At 43.1% G+C, this 21,543-nt stretch overlaps 2 protein-coding genes across 5 annotated transcripts in view; one reads left to right on the forward strand and one right to left on the reverse strand.

The window, feature by feature from the left end:
* Positions 1 to 1,958: 1,958 nt before the first annotated feature.
* EPM2AIP1 (EPM2A interacting protein 1) lies at positions 1,959 to 3,983 on the reverse strand. Its single transcript, XM_034991896.1, has one exon. It carries the CDS (start codon positions 3,850 to 3,852, stop codon positions 2,026 to 2,028), a length of 1,827 nt encoding a protein of 608 aa, XP_034847787.1. The 5' UTR covers positions 3,853 to 3,983; the 3' UTR covers positions 1,959 to 2,025.
* A 156-nt stretch (positions 3,984 to 4,139) lies between these two features.
* The window catches only part of MLH1 (mutL homolog 1), a 43,938-nt gene continuing 26,534 nt past the window's right edge, over positions 4,140 to 21,543 (forward strand). Inside the window, exons 1-10 of one of the 4 annotated variants that reach the window (XM_034991898.1) lie at positions 4,140 to 4,448; positions 6,503 to 6,593; positions 8,619 to 8,717; positions 11,748 to 11,821; positions 13,458 to 13,530; positions 14,682 to 14,773; positions 16,213 to 16,255; positions 16,394 to 16,482; positions 18,457 to 18,569; positions 20,867 to 20,960. In XM_034991898.1, coding sequence (XP_034847789.1) covers positions 4,333 to 4,448; positions 6,503 to 6,593; positions 8,619 to 8,717; positions 11,748 to 11,821; positions 13,458 to 13,530; positions 14,682 to 14,773; positions 16,213 to 16,255; positions 16,394 to 16,482; positions 18,457 to 18,569; positions 20,867 to 20,960 — 884 coding nt within the window. In that variant the 5' untranslated portion in view covers positions 4,140 to 4,332. Of the gene's footprint in view, positions 4,449 to 6,502; positions 6,594 to 8,618; positions 8,718 to 11,747; positions 11,822 to 13,457; positions 13,531 to 14,681; positions 14,774 to 16,212; positions 16,256 to 16,393; positions 16,483 to 18,456; positions 18,570 to 20,866; positions 20,961 to 21,110; positions 21,198 to 21,543 lie in introns of those variants that run through there. The other 3 variants (XM_034991897.1, XM_034991899.1, XM_034991900.1) reach the window with 3 other exon arrangements.

Genomic DNA, 21,543 nt, shown 5'->3' on the forward strand with positions numbered 1-21,543 from the left:
CTCTAAACTACTGGCAAATTACCGGTAGATTTTTTGAGGGGGAGGAGTGGTGGTTGGTTTTTCATTGTTGTTTTTCCAGATATTAAGCTTACTCCCCATTCACCGAAAATCTCAACTTGACCATCCTCAATTACTAGCTTGTTAATACTTGCTTTTCTGCTCTAATTCCGTTTAACAGAACTGAGCCCTTTAGTCTGGTTCAATATAAGCCACTGACTTAAAATGCTACTGTGAGCTACCAGAATCGATCAAGGCCTTTACTTCATCTTACCAGTCAAATCTGGAACGCTGGAATGAGTCTCCGCTATCGACTAGTGTCAGTTTGCCTGACTTGCCTTTCTCATTCTGCTTCTACCAGTAATTTGCCCTGTCCCTCAAAATAAAATAATCTACAACAGTATGACGGGGGACCTACTGGCACTTTGGGAAGGATAATTCTCCATTGTGCCTGGCTGTCCTATGCACTGCGGGGGCGGGGGGGGCCTTTGTGCTTAAATGCCAGCAGAATCCCCCCAGGTAAGTCTGACAACCAAAGAAGTCCCCTATATTTTCCAACAACCTCTGGAAAGACAGGTTACTGCTTCTGGTCAAGAACCCTTGACACAATTTTGGTTCCTGAGCTCTTACGGCATCTATTTTGATTGCTCGGGAATCAGTTCCTTCTAAATTGTTGATTGTATCCTGGTTCCATGAATGTGCTGGATTAGTGACCAAGAATAATGTGTTACAATAGTTAAGACCGGACTTCAGCACAGGTTTGCAAATTGTACGTGAGAGGACCTCTCAGCTGGGTCCTGCTTTTAAATCGTTTTATATATTTGGCTTTACTGTTAAGATTTCCTTTTCATGGTTAACGTAAGTTTGAAAAGTACTGTTTTTGCACAAAGCAGATGTCTTTAATGGAATTAAAGAAATGTGGAATTGCTACAATCTGTTAATAAAGCTGCTTCTTGAGGATTAAGTATTTCTACTTGTGCACTATCGTTAATATAGAATGTGTGGGACAGTTTTAAATTCTATAATAAATCCACTTCCAGCAGCTAACACAATCTGACGTCGTATCACTTTAAAATAAAGGGTTTTCTTTAAACAGGATTTCTTTATAAAGCAGTAACACCCATGCATAATAAGCTAAAATATCTCACACCTCCTGATCCTGGAGGGCAATAATCTTATTGTCATCCTTTTTTGACAGGGCCAAACTTCTGTCTGGAGTAGAATAAAGAATTACTAATGGGCAACTATTAAGATTCTATACTTACCGTAGTCCTTTAATAGGCAAGCTGATAAAACAGCACCCCACTGTGAAAAATTCAGGGGAGACCCCCAATAACTGATCTCCAAAATGCAGGAAGCATCCTAAACCAGCAATTTAAAAATAATTCTTACTCCGCTGACTAAAATTTTGTATGATTATTTTCTTCTACTAGTAATATTATCACTAGGGTAGGTTGGGGGGGGTGAGAGGAGGAACTCTGTCAGTATTGACTTCAGACTCAGAAAAATGTTAAAAAAAAAATAGTCTCTAACATTTTGATAGTTAAGACAAAATACCTCCACCGTATGTACGTTCTTACTTCTCAGAAACTTCTGAACTTGCTATGTGAGTTTCTGCAAACTGACTCAAACATACATTTAAGGAGTTGATAACTTCAGACCATATGCATCAGAATTTTAGCACTTTGTTAAAACCTAAAATTTCTTTAAAACATCTGAAAAACAGACTTCTAATTCAACTCACATTATCAGTACTGAACTTCTTTAAAAACAATCATATCATAAAAGCAAAAAACAATGACTTCATCATTAAATTAAATTTTTAAAAAGGAATTTGCATGTCTCAGTCCCATGCTGCCTCTTGAGATGAAATAAAACATCTGTCAGAAGAATCTGAATCATGTTCAATTTGGATGAATAAACTTGGTGCTTTGCCACAATCCAAATTAGTTCATTTGAAAAATCGGACAAATGTTTGCTTTTAGAATGAGATTCTCTTTGAGTGTCTCAATGTTGTACTACCAAGGCTTATGGATTGGATTCATTTCTTCCTCTCACAAGGTCATCCCAATGCGGCTCTATTTCAGTTGTGGCAATCCTAAACAGGGCGTGGAGATGCTCGTCTGTCAATGGCTGGCTCAAAGTGTGTTGGTTTCGAGTCAAATATGAAAAAGCCTTTTCGCAGATTTCGTTACTATCAAACAAGGATGCCACCTTACAGGCAACCCCTTTGATAATTGGGTAAGATTCAGCAGACAATCCAGCATAGAACTGCCCCAAGTCTTTGACTCTGTATTCATTCCAAAGGTTAGTATTCGCCTGAAGTTTTGTTAGTTCCACTCTTACCGAAATAGGTGCATATTCAGGTTTAAAGTTAAAAGGATTTGCAAAAAGTTCTAAGTCCTTTTTAATGAACCTGAGGTCCTTGAAATGTCTCTCAAATTCTTTCTGTAGGCGACAGATCACCACTTGATACCTATCAGGATCAAATATTTTTTGATCTTCTTTAAGATGCTGTTTAAGCTCATCAACAACTTCTCTGAAGGCAGCAAAGTGTGTTAGATTTTTTTCCTCAATATGTCTCTGCAGTAAATTCAGCTTCACTTCAAAGGTACAGATATGGTCAAAGGCAGCAGCAGCAAAGACTTTACTGACTCTCAACAGTTCACTGAGTTCTCGAAGGTGGTCCATAATATCCACCAAGAAGCCAAAGTCACACAGCCATTGCTTGTCTGTGAAATGGACCGTTGTTGCCCCTATTGAAACCAAGAAGGCTTCTATCTCTTTTCTCAGGGAAAATACTAGTTTTAAAGTTTTCCCTCTTCTAAGCCAATTGTTCAGACACCGTCCATTAACCCTTTCGCCATGCTCTGATTCAGATTCAGTTAGTAAAGCCTGAAATTCCGGGCGCCTAACGCCTCTGGTCTTAATCAGAACTATCCATTCTGATATAGTATTTATGATCTGATTAACGTCGACATCGTAGGAGCTCAAGAGTTCCAAGTGCAGAAATCCTGAATAATGGATAACATTCCAACAGTTGGGGCTTACAGCCTTTTCCCTCATGTACGACACCAGTCCTGAGTTCTCACCAATCATCCTCAGAGTGTGGGTCGTGGTTAGTCCAACCATTCGCTGCAAGCTAAGCCCTGCTGTCTGCAGGGCCTCAAGGATTGCCGCCATAAGGGCACCAACACTGAAGTGACGAGTCAGGTTGATTATGGTCAGAAGCTCTTCTTGGACCTCCAAGTCCTGGCCCACGCCGCGGACAAAGACCAGGAGGTAGTTCTCATAGGCCACAAAGGCCTGGTCGTCCAAGGCAAGGGAATAGGCTTTAAAGTCCTTGGCTCTGTCAAAAAGCTGACTGCGTAGGTTTTTGTTAATGTTCAGGACCCTCTGCCGCGTGACCTCTGGAGATAAATCAATGCCATCCAGAACGCTTACGTGTTCGGGCAGTACATCCCTCAGCATCACCTCCATGCACTGGTACACAAAGTCCCCCTCACCCCAGCCGCGACCCTTCAAGGCCAAGAGGCGGGCGAGCCCGAGGCCTGCACGAGCAGCTCTCTCCTCGGGAGTGAGCGGCGCGACCACGGGCAAGTCGCCCTGCCGCAGACGCTCCACTAGGGCCGCGCGCTCGCCCTCCGCCACATACCGCTCGTAGTAGTCGTGCTCGGCCTCGTAGTGGCGCCTGACGTCGCGTTCGCGGGTGGCTACGACGAGGCGGCGACAGACCAGGCACAGGGCCCCTTCGCCCTCCGGAGGCTCCACCACCAAGTAACGCTGGGTCCACTCGGTCCGGAAAACCCGAGATTCGTCGACTTCCATTTTGCTCCTCTTGGGCGTCATCCACATTTTACTGCAGGCCACAAGAAGAGGGCCGACCTCCGCGAGGCCGCAAGGAGAGGGGAGGAGCAGGGGCAGGAACAAGCACCTCCTCCGCTCTGCGCCAAATCACCCCAGCCGGGGGACACCAACCTCCGGCTACGCCACCTGCGTTCCTATTGGCTGGAGATTTCGTATTCCCTAGCCCAGGAAAGAGCCAATGGGGAGAGCGGACAGCGCGCAGGCGCATACCCTTCTAGCCAGGGGCCTGAAGCCGTGCGCTTAGGGAGGGACCAAGAGACCCAGGAACCCGCGGACTTAAGAAACTTGACTGGCATCCAGCTGCCCAATCAATAGCTCCCTGGTTCCGAAGCGTCTGCCGCGGGAAGGTGGGACAAGACCGCGTAAACAGAGTTGGTTGGAAAGACGTGGGCACGAAGCCCTGAGGTGATTGGCTGAAGGCACTTCCGGTGAGCCTCCCGACGTGACTTAGGCTCTTCTGGCGCCAAAATGTCGCTTGTAGCGGGGGTTATTCGGCGGTTGGACGAAACAGTGGTGAACCGCATCGCGGCAGGGGAAGTCATCCAGCGGCCGGCTAATGCCATCAAGGAGATGATTGAGAACTGGTAGGGAGGGAGTGGAGCCGGGCTTTCTTGTCAGCTACGGTTTAACAGGCCCCTCTTCAGGAGGGCGCGCGGACACGCCTCCCTGCCCCGGGCGGAGGCGTGTACGGCGCATGCCCACGGCGCCGGAGGCCTCGGAGGCCTGCCTTTTCCCTTCCCGGGTGCCGCGAGTTTCTGAGCGCTCTCGCGATACTTTAGTAGGGTTGTCGGGGGGGGGGGGTCCAAGTGGAGGGCTACATTGTATTGTTTTAATGGCGCCATCAGTTAAGGGAATTACTTTTAAAATTATATGTACAGAAGGTGCAAAATTTTTAAATGCATAAACATTTTCGGGGGGAACGATCTCCATTCATACTTCAGAGGGTACTGTGTTAACGTTTCTCGCATATTCCAAAAATAACCCATGCACATTCAAAAGTACAGTTCGTTTGATTTTTATTCCAAACAGATTGTCGAGATTTTAGACAGGCCGATGGACTTTGTCTGGGTTTAACTTCTGACTGCCCTATTGCCAAATTAGTGGCCCAACTTAGTGTTTTCCTCCCCTTTACCTTTTGGCGGGGGGGGGGGGGGCACATCGAAGATGTGATTTCATGAGGGTACCCCGTGGATTCTGAAGTTTGGAAGTGTCACAGTGTGGAAGGAAGAGGTTAAAACTTGGAAAGAACGGTGGGTGTAAACTATAAACTTAAAAAAGACATGCTCATGATGTACCTAAACGTTACCTTCGTGTTGACATCAGTTGATGTTAATAAAATAAATACACGAAAAGAACAAAATGACCCAGCGAAGAATGGTGGGTTTGTAAGAAGATCGTGAAAACATAAACAACCACTCAGGGTAGTGGGGCTAAAAGAACAGTGTAGAAAGGACCACTGAGGGAAAGGAACAGAATTAGGAGGTAGACAAAAGAAGGAGCAGGGAACATGGGAACAGGTTCTCTTTTCACCAACTGTAAAGGCTGGCTTTTGTTTCTGCAATGTTAGAATTCACTGACAGACTAACCCGGGCCTGTTATCTAATGGGCCAGACTACTGCACAACCAAACTGAACGTATTAGCTAAGTGGTTTATAATTAGTTCTACGAGCAGGGATTTTGTGTGGGGTCCAGTTATGCCCTTTTTAATATGGAAATCGAGATGGCTAATACAACTTCAATTCAAGGGCTTCTGAGAAAGATCTTTAATATTTAAGTAACTTACTGTCTTACTTTGGAAGAAAGAATTTTCTTTGTGTGGAGCCGATTACTTTTCTTTCTCAAGCAGCCACAGACTGAATTTGTTTTCTATAGCCTGTGCTCTTGTGATGTTGGCTACTCTTTGAAAGTACGAAAGATTTCTTGGCTTCTCAAAGAACTTTCTGCATTGCCATTTTTTTTTTCTTTTCCGAAACAAAATGTATTTTCTTAAAAGGGAATAAATAGTAGAAAAACACATTTATGATTTTTTTGAAATGACATCTTATTAGGGTCACTTGGGAACCCGAGACTGAGTAAAATTGAAGTAATAAATGGCAAAATTAGTTGAGAAGAGGGTAAGAAATAGGCATGTGGTAAAAGGATCCTACTTTTTTTTTTTTTGAAGATTTTATTTATTTATTTGACAGAGAGAGACACAGCGAGAGAGGGAACACAAGCAGGGGGAGTGGGAGAGGGAGAAGCAGGCTTCCCGCTGAGCAGGAAGCCCGACGTGGGGCTCGATCCCAGGACCCCGAGATCATGACCTGAGCCGAAGGCAGACGCCTAATGACCGAGCCACCCAGGCACCCAAAAGGATCCTACTTTTAACTTCACTTTCATTCCTAGAGGAACAGAAATGGTGTTGAATGTCTTATTGAAAATGATGATTGCTCCCTCCTGCCTCTCTCTTCCCCCTCTCTCACACAGCATGTAAACTCATTACAGTGTAGTCACAGAGCCTATAAAACAGAGGGAAAACACAATAACCAGACAGTCTTGTATTTATCTGGAATTTGTTCTTATACCTTGGCTCATATTAAAATATGTACATTAGGATAGTTGCAGAATAATAATAAATTTTTTCTGTTTAATTTGCCAGTTTAGATGCACAATCCACCAGTATCCAAGTGGTTGTTAAAGAGGGAGGCCTCAAGTTGATTCAGATCCAAGACAATGGGACTGGGATCAGGGTAAGTAAAACCTCAGAGGAGCAGGCTGTTTGTGTGCTTTGTGGTAACAGGAAGCGACAGTCTTTGCTTGTTCAGGAAACTCTGGGCTTTTTGTGGATGGGATTTTTAACTGAAATATTCAATACCAGCATTAAATATATATTGAGTACCTATTCTAAACTGGACACTTATTCAGGAAAATAAGGTGAAGGAGAGAGTTAAGAGGCTGCTTAAAGGATGAATGTTCTTGGGCAGATAGAACATGCAAAGACCACAAAACGGAAGCCCGCTTGACTTGTTTAAGGACCAGCAAGGAGGCCAGTGTGTCTCTAACAGGGTGAGGGAGTGGAAGAATAATAGGAGATGAAGTCTGAGAACTAAGTAGGCCGGTCACGTAGGACCTTGTGGGCCACTGTAAAATCTTTGGCTTTTACTCTGTATAAAGTGGGGGTTTTGAGCAAAGAGGTGACATGGTTTGTGGAGTTTTTTAGGAACCCTTTTGTCTAGATTATGGAAGACAGACTGTAGCAGGACAGTACCAAGGCAGTAAGAGGGCTCTTGGAGCAGTCCAGGGTGACCATGTCTTGGACCAGTTTGGTTGCAGTAGAGAGGCAAGAAGCAGTGAGATTCTGCATTGATTATTAAGACAGAGCTCTCAGAATTTGCTGATGCATGGTATAAGAGAAAGAGGAATCAAGAATGATTTCAAGGTTTTGGCCTGTGCAAATGGCAGAGTTGCCATTTACTGATGGGAAAGCCTATGGAAAAAACACACTTGGGGGTAGATCAGAAATTTGTTTGGGGGCATGGTAACCTTGATTTGGCTCTTAGTTGAGTAAGCATGTGAGTCTGGAGGGCAGCATAGAGGTTTGGGCTGGAGATAAAAATTTAGTGTATTGAATTTTGATGGTATTAAAAACCATCAGACTCCCATGAAAAGGTGTTGAACATAACAAGTCATTAGGGAAATATGAATAAAAGGAGCAATGACCTACCATTTGACACCTATTAGGATGGCTATTATAAAAACAATAAAATAAGAATATAGAGAAATTAGAACCCTAATGCATTCTACAGTGTAGCCGCTGTAGAAAATAGTATGGTGATTCTTGAAAAAATTAAATCGAATTACCATGCAATTCAGCAGAACTTGTGAGTATGTACCCCAAAGAATTCAAAGCAAGGTCTTGAAGAGATTTGTCCCCCCATGTTCATAGCAGCATATTCACAATAGCCAAAAGCTGGAAGCAATCCAGGGTTCTGTAGATGAGTGGATTTAAAAATGTGATGTGTACACATAATGGAGTATTATTTACCCTTACAGAGGATTGAAATTCAGACACATGATGCAATATGCATGAACCTTGAAGACATTACGTTAAGTGAAACAAGCCAGTCACAAAAGGACAAATATTGTATGATTCCTCATCTAGGAGGTTCCTAGAGTAGTCCCATTCATAGAAGGTAGAATGGTGGTTGCAAGGGGCTTGGGGGAGGGGAGCATGGGGAGTTATCGTTTAATGGGGACAGAGTTTCAGTTTGGAAGGATGAAAGAGTTCTGGAGATGGATAGTGGTGATGGTTGTACACCAGTGCGAATGTATTTATGGCTGCAGAACTGTACACTTAAAGATGGTTCAAATGGTAAAATTTGTTATGTGTATTTTACTGTAATTAAATGCCCTATAGATTTTTAATAAAGAACTTTTCTAATAATAATAATGATTTTTATAAAATTTGTGTGGCTGGGAGAACTCATCAAGAGAGTGAGTGTAGACGACAAAGAGGTCCAAGGCTGGAGTCCTGGGTAACCTCGCTGTCAGAGATGAGGCGGAACCAGCAAATGCAGGTGAGAAATGTGACTCATGAGAGAGAAGGGACACAGGGACAGTGTGGCATTCTGGATGCCACATGAGGAAGTTACTGCTGATTTTAAAACTCTTCTCCTAAGAGGGGTTGCTTCTTGGATTCAGTCAAGAAAAGGGAAATTCAGGATTTGGAAAAAATGAATAACATAGTTATTTACTTATTTTTTGGTATCTTCTAGAAAGAAGATCTGGATATTGTGTGTGAGAGGTTCACTACAAGTAAACTGCAGTCCTTTGAGGATTTAGCTCGTATTTCTACCTATGGCTTTCGGGGTGAGGTAAGCTGAAGATTAAAGAAGTGTGTAAAATATCCTTCTGTGAATGACATTTCTGCCATTTGTCAACATATGTTTCTCAACAGAAGTAAATAAAATATGATTCTTTTTACTTGTTAAATATATGCAAATCAAACAAACTTAATTAAATTTCGTTTTCCAAAACCAAGGATTGTTCAAAGTACTTAATACATTGAAAACTATTTTATCTACAGATAACAACCCCCCTCCCCTCCTGCCAAGATGTTAAGTGTCTTTTGATGGAGAATGCAACACCACCCACAAAGTTTTTTTGTCAAATTATCAAATGTGAATCTGATTAATACCTACTAAGTGCCGGTACTGGGAAAATATAGGAGGCAAGGGAACATGGTAAATGGAACAAAAAACCAACTGAGTGGCTCAGTTGGTTAAGTGTCTGACTCTTAATTTCAGCTCAGGTGATGATCTCAAGTTTGTGAGATCAAGCCCCAACTTGGGCTCTGCACTGGGCATGGAGTCTGCTTAAGAGTCGCTCTTCCTCTTCCTCCACCTCTACCCCACCCGTCTCTTGCTCTCTCTCTAAAGAAAAAAAAAAAGGCTTAAGCATATGAACCAGCTCCAATGTGTACATCTTACTTGGATCCTGATTTGAGCAAACTGTAAAAAAAAAAATTTTGAGACAGATATTTGAACATACTGGTTATTTCATAGTATTAAGAAGAAATCGTTGGAATGCCTGGGTGGCTCAGTCGGTTAAGCGGCTGCCTTAGGCTCAGGTCATGATCCCTGGGTCCTGGGATCCATCCCCACATCGGGCTTTCTGCTCGATGGGCAGCCTGCTTCTCCCTCCACCACTTGTGCTCTCTCTCGAGCGTGTGCTCTCTCTCTCTCTCTCAAATAAATAAAATCCTAAAAAAAAAGAAAAGAAATTTGATTTTCTTGGTATAAAAAATAAGACCATGGTTTTTGGAGGCGTCCTTATCTTTTAAAATACATATGGGAATATTTGTGAATAAAATTACGTGATGCATCAGAGGGATATACAATATAAAAAGTACAAATTATGTGATGCATCGGAGGAATATACAATATAAAAAAGTACATAAAAACATTTTAAGACTAAAATAGGATCTTATAATTTTATGACAATATGCTGTGGATATCTTTACATTCAGTATATATATAGTCCTATGTAATTTTAATAGTTCCATCTTACCCTGTATATGAACATACTGTGTTCATTTAAATGATTTCCTGTTGAACATTTATGCTTTTTGCCATTTTCTTGGTGAATATTCCTATATTCATATACAATGTGTTTTGTTCAATTACTGTCTCAGGGTAAATTTATGGAAATAACATTCCTGGGGCACCTGGGTGGCTCAGTCGGTTAAGCATCCGAGACTCTTGATTTCGTCTCAGGTCATGATCTGGGGGTTCTGGGATGGAGTATGTGCTGTGTATATTTAATGTCCTCCTTATACAGGTCTCAAAATCATTTACATTTTTAATGATGAAAATTAGCTCAGTCACCTAAACTAGGGAAATCCAGCTAGAACCTGGTAATCTCTGAGCCTAAGCCATGTTCCTTATTAATGAACTGAACCTGCCACAGGCTGTGTTCACTGTCTTCCGAGATGCTGTCACACAGACCCCATCACAGTGCCTGGTTGTATTTTGTATTCTGTGATGTCCTTCTGGTGAAAGGAGAAGCAGGTTCCAGTGGGCTAGGAAACCAGTCTTGGTTACAAGGGGGGAAAATGGTAATTTTTAAAAAATTTGTTTTGTCTTAATTAGATAACTTTTTTTTTTAAAGATTTTATTTATTTATTTGACAGAAAGAGAGACACAGCGAGAGAGGGAACACGAGCTGCGGGAGTGGGGAGGGGAAGCAGGCTTCCTGCTGAGCAGGGAGCCCAATGCGGGGCTCGATCCCAGGACCCTGGGATCATGACCTGAGCCGAAGGCAGATGCTTAACGACTGAGCCACCCAGGTTCCCCTAATTAGATAATTTTAAATTTACATTTCTAAACCTATAAGTGCTTACAGAAAACAGTTTTGTGTATGTGTGCAACATTAAGTATTTGGAGTGCCCCCATTTCTGAAGGCAAGTTTTCAAATTGTTGGGAGGCAAATCATTGAGAATAATATTAAGCATGCCTGTAATTCTGCTGCCTGAACGCACTTGCTAACACATTAATACTCTGGAGTGTTTCTTTGCAACGACGTGGATGGAGCTAGAGGGCATTATGCTAAGTGAAATAAGTCAGAGAAAGACAGATACTACATGATTTCACTTATACGTGGAACTTAAGAAACAAAACAAGCAAAGGGGAAAAAAAGAGACAAACTGAACAGCAGACTCTTAACTATAGAAAACAAACTAATGGTTACCAGAGAGGAGGGGGTGAGGGGCAATGGGTGAAACAAGTGAAGGGGATTAAGAGTACACTTACTGTGATGAGCACTGAGTCATGTATAGAATTATTGAATCACTGTATTATACACCTGAAATTAACCTAACAGTGTATGTTAACTATACTGGATTTTTTTTCTTAAGATTTATTTATTTATTTGAGAGAGAGTGAGAAAGTGAGTGCACGTGTGCACATGGGAGCTGGGGGAGGAGCAGAGGGAGCGAGAGAATCTCAAGCAGACTCCCTATTGAGCTCGGAGCCCAATGTGGGGCTCGATCTCACAACCCTGAGATCATCATGAGCCAAAATCAAGAGTTGGACACTTAACTGACTGAGCCACCCAGACACCCTGACTTATATTGGATTTAAAATAAATTTTTAAAAAATACTCTGTTGTGTTTCCTTTTGGACTTTTTTAAATATGTATTTTCCCCTTGTTCTGATAATATGCTACAAATTCAATTTGATACCCTTTTTTTAACATGTCATGAAAGTGAGTGAGCAAAATGCCCATTGTTGCCATTTGCTAATACAAAATGGAAGGGGTAATTTAGATCACCTTTCTCCTTAATAAGCTGCCAGTGGGTGACCCGGCAATGTTTTTCTTTCATTCCATTTTCTTTTCTTCCTTAGGCTTTGGCCAGCATCAGCCACGTGGCTCATGTTACTATTACAACCAAAACAGCTGATGCAAAGTGCGCATACAGGTACGGTGCAGTCTGCTTTATTCGTGTATTCATCCTGAAACATGCTTTATGCCTAGATCTCAAAGTGACCCTATCTAAACACCAATGTCATCTTTTTTGACCAAGATCTTGGGTAAGTTTCCTTTCCTCTCTATGGACTACTTGATAATCCACAGGGATGATTATTAGGTAAAAATCTTGCTGAACATCTGTTAAGAATTAGGTAAGATGTGACATGTAAGTGCTTACAAGCTCTGTTACACGGATGTATCCTAAGTAGGTGGTAGATACGGATGTTATTCTGCCCCTGTGCCCTTTAGTAGGATCTCACTTTGATGACAGGGCTGTGGCTGGGGTGCTGGAGGCCCATGGTTCCTTAGCTGGCTCGTGAGCCCCCGGCTCCCTGCCCCCCGTGCATGCCTGCGCTGGCTTGCCCTCCCATGGGAGCCACTGGCCCTCTCTTGTGCTGGCACAGTCTTCAGAAGCTGACAGACAGCCTCGGAACAGCACAAAAACAGGATTTGAGGAATCAAAGACCTCTGTTTTTATGAGCACTGGCCATTTACTAGTGGAAGACAGGAGTACCTAATTTAGGAGTACCTTATTTAGGAGTACCTTAAAAAGAATTCTTTTTTAATCATACCGATTGTCCATAAATTAATATGGAAAACAGCTCCAACACTGACAGTGCTGCATATTTCTCAGTCTGCAGCAGACAGACATGTAATGTGATGGAACAGGGAGCATTCCAGAGTATACTTCACTGTTGCTGGGGGATTTTGACGCTATGTGAATTATACTTGCCCTAGGATCTGGGTGTGCTGATATGATCAGAATTCCTTCTCGCAAAACAGGGAGATACTTGTGAATTAATGTCTTCCTAAATAGCCTGGGATGCAAATTCCGGTCCTTCACCACTGAGATTATATTATGCTCCTGCTTGGGACCTCCAGTGGCTCCCCTTCTGTGGTGGTATGAAATCCAGAGTCATCCCTAAACAGCAACCCCCCCACCCCACCCCCGCCACTGTGCTCTCCATCCACCTTTTCAGCCTCTTCTCTGCACAAATTCCCAGGTGCCAGGTGTTCCAAAGCTTCTGTGCTTTTATGTTTTTCTCTTCCTGGATGGTCTTTGGTGCTTTCTCCCTGAAACTCTTCCTCTCTTAGAGCCCAGATGAATTGTCATCTCTTCTGTGATGGTTTCAACCCCCTCCCCAGTCCCCAGCTGAATATTTGCTTCCCAGATCCCTTAGCACAATGTTCTCCACTTTAGGGAAAAGTGTGTCGCCTAGATTGAGAGCTCTCCAGGGCTTTTCTTTGTTACCAGGGCCTCTGCAGGCCTGTCATGTGGTAGCCTCTCCATAAATGATTACAGAATTACTGAAAAAATTTTACTGTCACTGTAGGCAATGGCAAAGCTATTGTGTAGCTCAAAACTCAGGAACTAAAAAGCAACATTTGCTAGAAGAATAGGGATTTTTTTTTTTTTTTGGTATCCAATTAGAATAATAATGGAATAGTAGAAAAAGAGGAAAATGGTAATTAAGATAGTAGATAACATGGCTATACCTTATTGTTGATATAATTTCTTTTTTTACCCTTTGGATAGATATTCTGCTTCTATTGGATGTTAATAATCTCTTATATTTTCTGTTAAGAGCGAATTATTCAGATGGAAAGCTGAAAGCTCCTCCTAAACCATGTGCAGGCAATCAGGGGACCCAGATCACGGTAAGAATGGTACGAGGGAGTATAAATTGTTGAAAAAGAGCTTTGTAGAAATACTGAAATAAAGAATAAAACTGTCTGGAAAAAAAAAAAAAAAATTGTCTCTGAGTTTTCAAATTATAAAATGAATCTTTGCTGGTTAATAGAAACAGCAAGATACTTCTCTCTAAACAAGAGGACTGATTATTGGCTTTTATGGCTTGGCAGCCTGTGTGTACTCCCGCCATCTTTTTTCAGAGACTGGCAGATTCTTTTATTGGGATGGCAGAAATCAGTGGCAAAGTAGTTGGCATTGAAAGGACCTTTAAAATTGGCTCCAGAAGACGTGAGTTAGAGTCTCAGCCTTGCCACTCAGTGGTTGTGTGTCCAGAGGCAAGTTGTTTAGTGTTTCTTAACCTCACTTTTCCCATCTCTCAAATGGAACAAAGAATATCTGCCCACTCAGAGGGTGTTTAAGTAATATGGTTGTATCATTACTCAGAGAAAATCTAGTATGCTGCCTTATTTCTATGGTGCCACATTTGGTCTCTTCCCGTTGTGTGATCCTGGAAAGCCTCCCACTGTCATGTTATGCGTCCCACCCCTCTACCTCAGCCCCAGCTGGCACACATTTCCCTGAAGTCTAAACCTTAGCCTTGATAAAGCAGGCAGGAGGCAGAAATGCATGTGCTTCTAAGCGCATGTTGAGACAGATCTGGTACACAGGGTGGCCACAGTGTGCTTTCCAAGAAGCCCAAATGATCTCAGAAATTTTATAAGAATTCTTAGTTTGGAAAATATGCTTGGATGCCATGTGATAGTATAATTATTGTAAATTTACATGTTTGCCCCCCCACTGAATCGTGTGCTATCCTGGGTAAGACTGTGCTTTGTGTTCGTATTCCCAGCACAAAGCAAAGAGCCTAACCTAGAGAGAGCCCCCAGTACCTATTTGAGAAATCAGTGAATGAATATGGGAAGCAGGAAAAATACCCTTTATTTCCTTTGTTAAAGGCTGACTTATCTCTTGCCCCCCTCCCCCAATCAGTGCTTAGAACTGTACTGTTGGTAAGTATAGTTGGATTCTCTGCTAGCCAGCTTTAGGTAGACAGCCTGGGTCTTTATTTCCATGTATTTCTGTGAATTTACAAGGAAAAAATCAATCTTCATTTCAGGTGGAGGACCTTTTTTACAACATATCCACGAGGAGGAAAGCTTTAAAAAATCCCAGTGAAGAGTATGGGAAAATTTTGGAAGTTGTTGGCAGGTACAGTCCACAGTCTGGGAGTGGTTCTTTGCCATCTCTCACCGAAGGAATGTGTGCCGGTGCTTGTAAATTGAGAACAGGTGGTGAGCTAGATGGAAAATGGCACATTGTGTTCTAGCCTATGGATTGTTTCTGGTCAAGGTGTAGTTGCCAGTTCTGGGCTTTTTCTCATCTCCCTGGGAGAGAGCTGTTGGTCTGTGCATCAGTGAGGGTTCTTTGGTGGAAAGCAAAACAGATGGACTCCAGCTAACTTGAGCCCAAAAGAAATTTATTGGAAGGCTAAGAATGGCAAGAAGTGTCAGCAGCTGCTCCCTGGAGAGGATGAGAACCAGACTGGTTTTGGGGATTAGATAGTGGCCCTGATACAGTTGTTTTCATTCTTTCCTGACTCTACTCAAGAGTCTGTTTCCTGGGAGAGTACATCTGATTGGTATGGCTTCCCCACCCCCCACCCCACCCCAGTCTGTCTATGGGGAGATTCCTTGGATTGGCACACTAAGGGTAATCGGGTGGAATGGGGAAGAGGCAGTTTCCCAAAGGAAGACTAGGACCTGTTAAAAGAAGAAGGAGAAAGGGTTCGGGGCAGGTGAAAATAACATTATGTCCACTGTAGACTGACTTCATCTGCTGGTTCAGTGGATCCAGCATGGACTCTCTAAGCCTGCACATCCTTGAATCGTAGCAGAGATCTGTTAACTATTTTTCAGTATTTCTGAAAAGTCCAAAATGAATAAAACATTTGCTCCTCAGAAAGTGGAACATACTTCTACATGAAGTTTCTTTGCTTTTCCCTGGAGTTGTATAAATCAGCATCAGAATATTAATTATCTCCTAGAAATAGAGGAGTTGTAGTTGGCTCTTTTGGTTCTAGGTGTGGTCAAGTGAATTCTTAATTGTTAGCTGAATGAATGCATTTTGCTAGACATAGTCCTTCAGTTTGTGGGGCCCATGAGGGAGGAATAATAAATAAATAATAGCCAACTGAGAAAAGACTGGGAGATGCCGAAACAGGACCAGGGGCCAAAAAAGAAGTGGGTGAGGAGGGGGGTGTCTTGAGGGGCTCTGGGAGAGAATAAAAGAGCCCAGGAGTTGTAAAGGCTAGGTTCTCAAGATGCAAGCTGGACCTAGTGGGTTTATGAAAGTAAAACTGTAGGCAAGGAGGGGATTGTATTGAAATATCCCTGAATCTAGTCAGAACCCTATAAAAGTAAAAAATCCTGTTTTTTATTTGATTCTGCCACATTTAGCATTGATAGCTCCCTGAAGTCTGTGCTGGCTTCTTTTCCTGTGGGTAAAATTTGATACGTGGAGATATTCTTGACTGTGTATATCTTTGTTTAAATCACGTGACCCCACCCATTCATTTAACCAATAGGGAGTTCTGCCTTACATTGTGCATTTGGCCACTCTGCTTACTCTTTTGTTCTTTTCTTTGCCAGGTATTCAATACACAATTCAGGCATTAGTTTCTCAGTTAAAAAAGTAAGTGATTGGTTTATAAGGGATGGTTATGTATTAGAAAAAGGGATTTTTTTTTTTTAATAGTTCACCTGAGGAGATAAGATTAGGATGTTTCATTCACAACTGTGAGATAGTTGTATTTTCTGCTCTGTTTATCAGCAAGGTGAGACTGTAGCTGACGTTAGGACACTGCCTAATGCCACAACGGTGGACAATATTCGCTCCATCTTTGGAAATGCTGTTAGCCGGTATGTTGATAATTCATCATATTTTGAAAAATCTACATTCCACGTCTTGGTTTACCATTTATCATACATTAGTTTGGAATCTATCAAATTAGCACCTGCCTTAAGAGTTTGCTTTAATGAAATAGTCCGGCTTTATTTCCATGCTCCACATTTGTTTGTGGAGTCATGATTTCAAGGAACCCACACTTCTTGGGTACATGTTATCTCCCAGATGCTCTGGCTATAAATCAGTGTGTTCTCTCTAGTCTCTGTCTTCAAAATATTCACAGTGTAGTAGAATTTTTTCATCTTCCAGCGCTCCCTCTTTTCCTGATACTTCCCTATCATCACTTTGGGATTTCACTTATTATTGTTCGACATTTATTAATTGTCTCCCATATTCTAGGCTTTGTTCCGGAAGTTAAGGATGTAAAGACAAATAAAATATTACCTGTCTGGTGGCGAGCAGACTTCTAAGTGTTACCAGATCTTCATTGTTAGGGGAAGCCTCCGAGGGGAACTTGCAGTATAGATGCCTCACGGCCCTCCCTGGGAGGCGAAAACCACCATTTCTATCACAGAGTCCTAGCTAAATCTCAGGACTCTGCAAAGCCCAAAGTGCCCATGTCATAATCTGAGGGGAAAAATACTAAGGGCCCTCTATGTGCCAGGCATGGCCCAGATGAGGGGCATATGCAGATGGAGAAGACAGCCCCTGGCTTCACTTTTTCCAAAAATCTTAGAAGCAGCAGTAGTCCCAGAGCCCAGTTTTCTACTTCAAAGGACAAATTACTCATTTCTTTGAGCGAAACCAAGCTCCTAACTAGGGAACAGTCAATTTGCCTTTAATTACCCTCTTCTTTACTAACTGTTAATCAATTAAGTTTTTTAAACTCTCTTCCCAGAGCAGAGAGAGAATACTATTGTACAGTGAAACTTGTAAGAGCTTCTTTATTATTTAAAGACTCAGAATTAGTTGTTACGAAATTCCGAGGGACTGTAAGAGATTAGAAATCCCACTGAGCAGCAGTTCCCAAAGGGTGTTTCCAGAACACCAGCCTCTTGAGTCATTTTGGGGAAGAAAGGGTTTGCTGGTTTATTGTGTGTGAGAAACACCGCAAGCTGTATTTTCTGCTCAGAGACTCAGGGTACACATTACTACTTGATAGCTTCCACTGTACGGTCAGCAAATGCTTAATGAATGGCTGCTATTTGCCAGGTGCTGTGCTGAGAAATACAGTAGGTCATAAAGCAGAAATGCTTCTTGCCCTCAGAGGACTCCTATCCAGTTGGAAAGACACATGAAATAAATATGCCATTCATTAGTGATTGTGCTAGATGTCTCAAATGAAAAATAGAAGGCACAACAGGAGAATCTCTCAAGGTCAGGGAGAGGGATAGTCAGAGAAAGCTCTTTGAAGGAGTAAGCCCAGACATATGAGGGATAAGGAGGAATTAACTAGCTATCAGTAGGAGCTTTCCAGGCAGAGGGACCTGCACTTGGAAGGATCCTCAGGCAGAGATGAGTGTGGCTTATATGGGGACCACCTTTCACCCATTAACCTCACCCCCCCATAAGCACAACCCTGAGGACACCACACTGGAGCCCCGTTTTGGTGGTGTTCATATAGTAAGGGATTCAGTAGAAATGAATCCTTTTGGAATTTCGTCTTTGGGGTTTAGTTAGTAAGATACATAAAAGTTTCAGCAAAATAAGGTCTCAGAGCTTGGATTTGTCATATGTCCCAGCAGTCAGAGCAGTGCTTGGCATAGAACATAAGTGCTTGAAAACAGTGATAGGGTGAGTAGTAGGTGGGTAGATGGAGAGACAGACGGATGGATGGATGGGCACAGAGGACCTCAACCAAGTTTCAAGAGTCCTTATTTGGCAAAATTAGTTTATGAAGGAGCCCTGATTTTTCCAACTTTGATTCTTTATACTGTTTGAATTTTCCATTATTTTCAAGACACTCAAAATTTCTCTTTTTCAACCAGAGAACTGATAGAAGTTGGGTGTGAGGATAAAACCCTAGCCTTCAAAATGAATGGCTACATATCCAATGCAAATTACTCAGTGAAGAAGTGCATCTTCTTACTCTTCATCAACCGTAAGTGAAAAAGAACCATGTGGGGAAATCTGTCCACAGGGAATTTTATGGGACTGTGGAAAAATTCCGAATCGACAGGCTTGATTACACCCAGCTGGATTACACCCAGCCTGAGGAGGCCGAAGTGTGGCTTGATTAGGAAGCATTTATAATTTCTAGCCTAAGTCTACTCAGCCCTCTGATATGTGCTCATTGCTGGCCTACTGTTGGCAGAGTGTGGTTGTTGGCTCTGGGAGAGGGCATCACCTACGCCTGTGAGCCTTAACAGCTTCCTCCCTGCTGGCCTCAGAGCCTTACAAGCAGGCCCCAGGCCATTGTTTGTTCTCGCCTTAGGTCAAGAGTCAGCTGTTTGAATCGCATAGCGAGACACAGGGAGGGGGTACCTTGGGTGTAGGCAGTGTCATTAGTAAAGAAATGGAATGTTAAGCCCCTTGGGATTTTTCTTTTTAAAGAATGAGTTATTTATGATAATGAGCAGTACTAGAAATCAGGGAGGAAATTAACTAAATTCGGATTTTTGTCAGATTCCTCTCTGGTCTTTCTCTCTCTGCAGGCATATTGTTTACATGATTGCTGCTTGTTGAGTAAATACTATTTTGCATTCTGTTTCTTTTTACTTGATTGCATATAGTATGGTTTTGAGAGAGTGTGACAGGGAGCCACACATGGGTCTAATTCAGTTTTTTATTTTCCAGCCAGAAATGCATCATGCACTTGCCATTTGTTCAGTACTTAAATTTTTATCATATTGATCCAGTACCTTTATTGTTCAAAGCAATTTGTAATTATTTTATAGTTTTGTTGGCTTGCTATTGAAAATGGTATATTCCCCTGTTCCATTTATAATGCTAGCCAGCCAGAAGTGTCCAGATTATACATGTTTTACAGCAGTTTTCCAGGCCATATAGAAACAGAGGAAAGGGAGTCAATATTTTATAGACACATTCTGTTAAACTGATTTATATTATATTAGTACGGTTTTTCCTACTTCATTAAGAAGGACTTAATGCTGATCTGTAATAAAGTTGGCTCTAATCAAGGCTCAGAAACGGTTTTCACTTGGTTTTCTAACCGTGAAGAATACTGCTTTGTGACACATGTGTTGGCTTCAGAATAGACAAGCAGAAATCAGGGTAAGCGCCGCATGCGGAGCCCGTCTGTGCTGCTGGCGAGCTGTTTACCCCACGGGCTCTGCGTCGGCGTTAGCAAGTCTGTCACCGCACCGAGTTCCCACAGGCCCAGAGGTCAGACTCTTAGGTGTATCGTCCAGTTATCTACATGCCGTGCGCTCTCACTCAGGTGGTGGGCAAAGGAACACTCCTTTGGCCTGTCTCCAGTCCAGAAATCGCAGCAGAGGGGCTCTGGCCATGCCCTTGTCAGGGCCCACACCTGCTCCAGGCCTGCATGCTCGGGGCACGTGTCACCGAGGACAGCGCCCTTGTTGAGGGCCCGTGGAGGTCGTGAGCACTCAGAAAATAATGGTCTCCTCATTGGTAAGGTCATAGGCTCTCTTCCCATTGGAAATAAAACCATGGGACATATCCTTGGCTACACCAACCCAGGAGAACAGACCACGAGCAGGTCATCTGGGGAGAAAGGAGGTCTGTGTTTTCTAAAAATAGATTTTCCTCTGATTTTTGTCTTCTCTCCCCCAGGTTTTAGTGTTTTCCACCCTCTTCAACCCTGGCTCATTTCCTAAATTACCTTAAACATACATTCAGATAGTTGTACTGCCTGAAGTTCCTGGAAAACTCTTTCTTACCCTCATTGCTCAGTTGGGATACCCCACTCTTGGGACCCCCTGGTGCCCCCCGGGCAGAGTTGGTTACTCCATCCTCCCACCACTTGGCATGCACATCTGTCGTGGTGCTTACCACCTGGAACTGGAGTTCATGTAGTCACCAGCGTATTGTCCCCCAGCCCATCGCATATGTGACAGGCAGCCAGTGTGTATGTGCAGCCTGAAAAGTCTGAGAGCTGACGGCACATGCTGCCCACCGTGCTGGGCAAGGGCAAAGGTAGTCTTCCTGGGCTGACTGAGGGAAGGGAAGCGGGGAGGCAGAACTTACTGCCTCCCGTGGTCCTGTGACTTGGCTGAGAGGAGAGAGCCTGAAGCCCAGAGCCAGATGCTGGTGGATAGCGCCACGTTAAAAGAGGCCTTTCTTTCCTGGGGTCTGCTGTGGATGTCTCTCCAGAAGTGTTTTTCGTGAATGATTTCATGGCATGGTACGAACATGCACCTGTTGCCTCTCCCTTCAGGACAGTTTTGAGCTGGTTATGTTCCTTTTATTTTCTAGATCGTCTGGTAGAGTCAACTTCCTTAAGAAAAGCCATTGAAACAGTGTATGCTGCATATTTGCCCAAAAACACACACCCATTCCTGTACCTCAGGTAAGGCAGCGTCGGGCTCCTCACCCGAGACTCACAAGGAACAGATTCTGTCCAGTTGTCCTCTTTGAAAGAGATGGGCTTGCTCATAGCTCTAGCAGAGCGGACCCATCCGCCACTGGCAAAAGGAGGTTCTGTCCTTTCTCACAGGTGAAGGGCATAGTTTGCCTTCATTTACTCACGCAGCAGAGTCTCACTGAGGACCTCCCATGTTCCAGCCCCCGTGTTGGTGAAACCAAGGTGAATAACGGATCTTGCCCCCGAACCAGCCAGAAGCTGCCCCCTACCTGGCAGAAAAACCCCTTCCTCCTCCACGGTCCCTCCAGTGCTCTCTCCTGACACAGATTCACCTTGCGGTCACGGAGCAAGCAGTGAAAGATGGATGTGGAGCCGAGGCAGTCAGGTGATAGCTGGCACGGTGTCTAAACTGACTTTTACATTACATTCTGACGATAGAACCTTCTCTCACGTGTACTCTTATTTCGATCCTCCTAATACTGAAAAGTAAGTTGGGAACAGGTTCATGGTTACAGATGACAAAACCCATCCAGAGGGGTTAAGTGACTTGCTCCAGGTCATGCAATAA

The sequence above is a fragment of the Mirounga leonina genome, unplaced genomic scaffold (genome assembly GCF_011800145.1).
Source record: "Mirounga leonina isolate KUSES-001 unplaced genomic scaffold, KU_Mleo_1.0 Mir_115, whole genome shotgun sequence".
NCBI classification, from domain to species: domain Eukaryota; kingdom Metazoa; phylum Chordata; class Mammalia; order Carnivora; family Phocidae; genus Mirounga; species Mirounga leonina.